This window comes from Vigna unguiculata, chromosome 11 (assembly GCF_004118075.2).
Source record: "Vigna unguiculata cultivar IT97K-499-35 chromosome 11, ASM411807v1, whole genome shotgun sequence".
In the NCBI taxonomy this organism is placed as follows: domain Eukaryota; kingdom Viridiplantae; phylum Streptophyta; class Magnoliopsida; order Fabales; family Fabaceae; genus Vigna; species Vigna unguiculata.
The window spans coordinates 33315233-33320860 of NC_040289.1; the positions used below are offsets into that span (position 1 = coordinate 33315233).

Here is a 5628-nt window from a genome sequence, read left to right on the forward strand (position 1 = left end):
CGTGTCCTGTACGGACACGGTGTTAACTCCAACTTAACGAAAATGATCAAATTAAATTTATTTAGATAATTGGATACTAAATTGAACAAACAAAAAATATGGGTACCAAATTGAACTTAACCAACAAGTTGGGATACCAAATAAGTAATTATACCAAGAATAAATGTACCGACAAACTATTTAAGAAATTGCATGGACACATTAGACACAATAAGCATTGTAGCCTAAACAATTTTCACTTTGAAGATCAATTTGGGATTGAATAACAATTAATTTTTTTTAATCTAAAATCTTGAAATAATAAATTAATTTTATTTTTGTATAGTGTTAACTTTTTCTTGTGTTCAATCCACACTTACACATTACACTATATTTGTATAAATATATCAATTTAAAATATATAACTAAGTTGCTTCAACTAAAAGAAAAGAATCAGGAATGGAAGAAACTGGTGCTATATAACACAAGTTAATTTAATGTTGATGTCAAAAACCAATTGAAAGCATAGCTTGCCTATAATGGAACACATTTGGAAGCATGTGAAGTTACTGTACCTGCTGCTGCTGCTTCATCTTCTTCTTCCCGTCAATTCAGAACACCAAATAAACTCTTCTAATTTAGGTATTTTCCTTCTCATTTATTTTTCGTATATACTTGTGATTGTCTAAACTTAATTGGTAATACAACTTATTATTAATTTCTTAAACTTGATTTACGTTATGTTTGAAAAAAAATGTTAAATATGTTTTTGTTCCTTAACTTTCAGTGAATTTTGGAATTAGTTCATTTTGAAACTTTGGACTAATTTAATTCGTCATCTTTCGAAATACGTGAACTTAGTCATTTTAATCAAATTTTGTTAGGTTAATTTGATGTTTCGTACACATTTTAGGATTGTCTTTGAGTTGTTTATAATGTTTAAAATATTTTTGCTTTAATGTTAAGTCAAATACTATTATGAAACGTGTTTGAAATGTCAAATAAACTTAACAAGATTTAATTAAAAAAGACTAAATTCACGTATTTTGAGATATGAAAGATTAAATTGGTCCAAAATTTCAAAATGAACTAATTCCAAAATTCAGTGAAACTTAAGGAGAAAAAAACATATTTAACCAAAAAAAAGTATTGACAAATTTAAACCCATTTGATATTCAAAAACAAATGTGTTTTGTGAGAAATTTTTGTAATACATACATTATCTAAAATATAATTATAACTTTTATATTATATGGAAAAAAATTAAGTGTTACTTATTTCATTCATTTATTTAAAAGGTAACTTCGTTTGGAATTTATTAATGTTTGAGTAAGATTATTCTTGTATTAACAGAAGACATTTTCTATTTATGTGCAAGCAACACATAAATCTTACTTTATTTTATTCTCAACTTGAAAACAGAGCAACCAATTTTCTGCTTTAATAATAATAAAAAAATAATCAACCGTTTAAGGATCATCACGTTGTGCGTTTAAGTTGTTAACTAACTTCATTAATGATTTTATGATTTAATCTTGTTTGTTTGAAGCCCTTATTTAACTTTATAAAACATGTTTAAATAGTCATGTGGTAGGTTTCATGGGAAAATAATTATATTCTTGTTTATACCACTAGGTGTTAGACCCTTTTTTTTTTTTATCATTCTAATTTATTTATTCGTGGTTGGACATATGAATGGAATGTTTAATACCTAAGATAGAACATGCATGCAATTATCTTAGCCGTCATCATTCACCTATTACTCCACTAAGATATTGTTAAATTATCGTCAAAATTTCACCAATAAACAAAATTCTGCCGGTCAAATAAAATTTATTAATGAATTTTACAAACATATATTGTTAATGGATAAAATTCATCGATAGATTATAATTTTTATTATTGATAAAAATATTTATTGGTAAAACTTGTTAGTTTACTGTAATTTAAATTTTTTGTTAGTGGTAGATATTTTCATCACTTAAATGAACATCAAATTTTATGCTTTTAGGCTTTAACAATTTCGTAGTAAAATCTATCATAAATTTATTAATAAAGATTTAAAAAAAAATCTTCCATAAATCTATCGATAATTGAATTTTTTGAATACCTTTACTGTAAATTCAATGGTAATTAAATTTTCTAACTTGGATTAAGTATGTTTTTATCCTTTAACTCTTAGTGAATTTTGGAATTAGTTCATCTTAAAACTTTAGACTAATTTAGTTTTTTATCTTTCAAAATACGTGAATTTAATTATTTTAATCAAATTTTGTTAAGTTTATTTAATATTTTAAGCGCGTTTCATAATAGTATTTGACTTAACATTAAAGTAAAAATGTGTCAAACAGTATAAACAACTCAAATACAATTTTGAAATACATACGAAACATAAAATAAAACTAACAAAATTTGATTAAAAGGATTAAATCCACGTATTCCGAAAGATGAAAGACTAAATTGATCCAAAGTTTCAAAATAGACTAATTCCAAAATTCACTAAAAGTTAAGAGACCAAAAACATATTTAACCCTTCTAAATTTGTTGGTAAAATAAACAATTTTTTTTTTTGTAAATTTGATGAAATATTAATTATAATTTAATTTAATAAGAACGAGAAGAAAAAAAGATAAAGAAGGAGAAGGGGTAGGAGCGAGAGGAAGAGAAAGAGGGAGAACCAAAGGTAGCACGAGTAGAAACAATAATGGTTGTGCTGAAGTCAAGAAGAAGAAGAGAATAAATGAGGAAGAAAAATTGTAATATTTATTAATGGTCAAAATTGCTAATAATTACTGACAAATAATTATTGTCGAATTTGATTTATTTGTTATATCAATAGTTTTTTTCGTCGTTCGTAATTTACGACATATATTTCTTATTTGTTGGTCAAATTGATCGATGAATATTTTATAGATGAATTTTTAATCATTTACTCCATCTATAACTTTTTAGTGACAAAAAAGTTGGAATTAGACAACTTTTTGGTAATTCTATATATTTTTTGTAATAAATTTTGGCATTAAAAACTTATATTTTTTTTATTAGGGTTTATCAAATATTCCATTTGTAACAAGTTCAACAAATATTGTAGCATCAATTAATAGAGTTGGTTCTGGTGGTGGAGGCCATGGATCTGGTCATGCAAGCAGCATGGGAATGCACGGTGGTAGTAATGGTGAGCATGGAAATTTGCCACACTCGGAAGATGGAAGCACGGTCCCTTTATATGGTGCTGCTGCTGCTGCAGGTTCTGCTCGTGAGAGAAACAATAATCATCATCACCATGGTAAAAGTAATGCCACCTTAACTTCTGTCTGCTTTTATAATTGTCTTCTTCTTCTCTTTTTCTCTGCACCTATGGGGATTTTTCTGTGTACCTGACAATATCCATATTACATAGTCATTTTATGTAAACACCACATGCGATCATAATAAAAATTAATTCAATTTATATTAATTCTGCAATTATCGAATTAAACGATCTTAAAATAGAAAACCAAGAAAATATTCTTACTAAATAAAATAATTTTTTTTGAATGGTCCGGTAAAAATATTCAACCGACAAACTTTTAGATGAAAACTTACGCTTCTTCAAGGTCTGCTCGTTTGAACAGATTTTCTGTTTGAAAATAAATCAAAAGATGGATTAGGCGTTCGTTTCAGATAACTTAAAAAGACGAGTGATTGCAACAATTTGTGGGGTGCATGCATTTTCAAATATCTTGAGAGTATAACATATTTGAAGGGATCATTGTAGCAAAGACAATTTTATCATGAGTCACGATTTATCTATGTGTTATTCATGACTTTTACGGTGTTGTGCCAATCCACTCAAGGATCGATCCATGGATCGTTGGATCCAATCTCATGGTTATTTGGAATGGATCTAGGAAGTTTCATAGTAGAGTGGATTGATCCCATGTATGGTTGGAACCAATCCTAACTTGTAGCTCCAATCTCTTGTTTGTAATGGATCTGGTCGACTTGGAGAGTGAGATTCGATCCCTTACTCGTGGATCCGATCCCTTGTGTGCATAACATTTTTTACAATACAATGAAAATATTAAATTATTTTATTAATTTTTATAATTTATTTCTTTCAATTGTAGTAGTAAAAAAAATTATAACTCATACAAATACTAATTTATACTACTTACTACACAAATCGTAATATGGTAATCTATCTTTTATATCTTTTTAAATATTTTTTAATTTATCATATCAAGAAAATCAATCACCTATAAATCTCTTGACAAAAAAAAAAACAACCCACATTTTACTCTCAAATTCACTCAAACCCATCAACTCCCTCTCCCTCTCTCTTAGAACCACCACAAAAGTGAACAAAGCCTCAGTGAGTTATTTGAATGATGTCATTGATTAAAAAAATTAATAAATAAAATTTGACAATGACTAAAATATCATTGATGGTAAAAAATAAAATTAAATGATTAGTAAATGAGTTAAAAATATTAAAATTCAACAATATTTTAATTATTATTAATTATTATATACATATATTAATAATAGTAATAACACTTATTATATATATATATATATATATATATATTATTTTTTAATAATATTTAAATTATTATTAATTATTATACATATTAATTATCATATACGTATATTAATAATAATAATTATTATTATTATTAATATATATATATATATATATATATTTATTTATTTAATAATAATATAATAATAAATATTAACTGTTTTTTTTTTTCATCTCATATGTACATAGGGTTATAAAAGTAAAACAATTAATTATCTGTCCAAATCTTTCCACAATTGAAAGGATAAGTTTGAGACTGATCCCCAAATCCGTCTTTGCCTTTCACATTAAATTGTTTCACGAAAATACGAAGATATTTCATAATTCATCTTTACAAATGAGCAGATTTACACAATCACTTCAAACGAACATAGGCTAAAAATCATACTATACTTTTTCTTTTTTGCAAATTTAAAATTATTAATAGTTTCTTCAATATAAAAATTAAATGCAGTAGTAAAATAAAATTATTGTATTAAGATTGTAATTTTTTTATTATTATACACTAAAAATAATATATAACGCTCTAAAGTAATACTTACTAATAAAAAAATTATCTATAAAAAAAAAAAATATATATATATATATATATTAAATTTAATTATATTTTTATTTTAATTCTGATAAACATTATTTGTTTATTTATTTTTATGTTCTCATAATAAAACTAAGCAACTAAGCTTTGGTGTTTTCATTAGATAAACTTTATATTTTTTAGTTCCCATTCTAATTTACTCTCCACGTAAATAATTGAGAAATATACCTTGAGATGATATACTTTGATTCTCACAACAAAATAATTAGATGACTGCTGTTTCAAGTAATTACAAGGTTTAAATATATATTTGGTACACAATTTTGTTGTTTTTATTTAATTTGGTCTCTATTTTCGTTTTGTGTTCAATTAGGTTCTTATTTTTGTAAAATTATGATTAATTTGATCCTTTTTATTAACGGTGTTTACATAGTTCACGTTTTTTAACAATACATGACACGCAATTCCTGTAAATTTTTTTTATTATTATTATTTTCTAACTTCTTTAATTTTTTTAATTTTAAAAAAATTGTCCACATGTTAAGTCACA

At 25.1% G+C, this 5628-nt stretch overlaps 1 protein-coding gene across 1 annotated transcript; it reads left to right on the forward strand.

Annotated features, from left to right (window-relative positions):
* The first annotated feature begins 506 nt into the window (after positions 1 to 506).
* Positions 507 to 3400, forward strand: LOC114168272. Its single transcript, XM_028053023.1, has 2 exons — positions 507 to 621; positions 3071 to 3400. The coding sequence occupies exons 1-2, from the start codon at positions 519 to 521 to the stop codon at positions 3358 to 3360; spliced, it is 393 nt and encodes a 130-aa protein (XP_027908824.1). The 5' UTR covers positions 507 to 518; the 3' UTR covers positions 3361 to 3400.
* The last annotated feature ends 2228 nt before the right edge of the window (positions 3401 to 5628 follow it).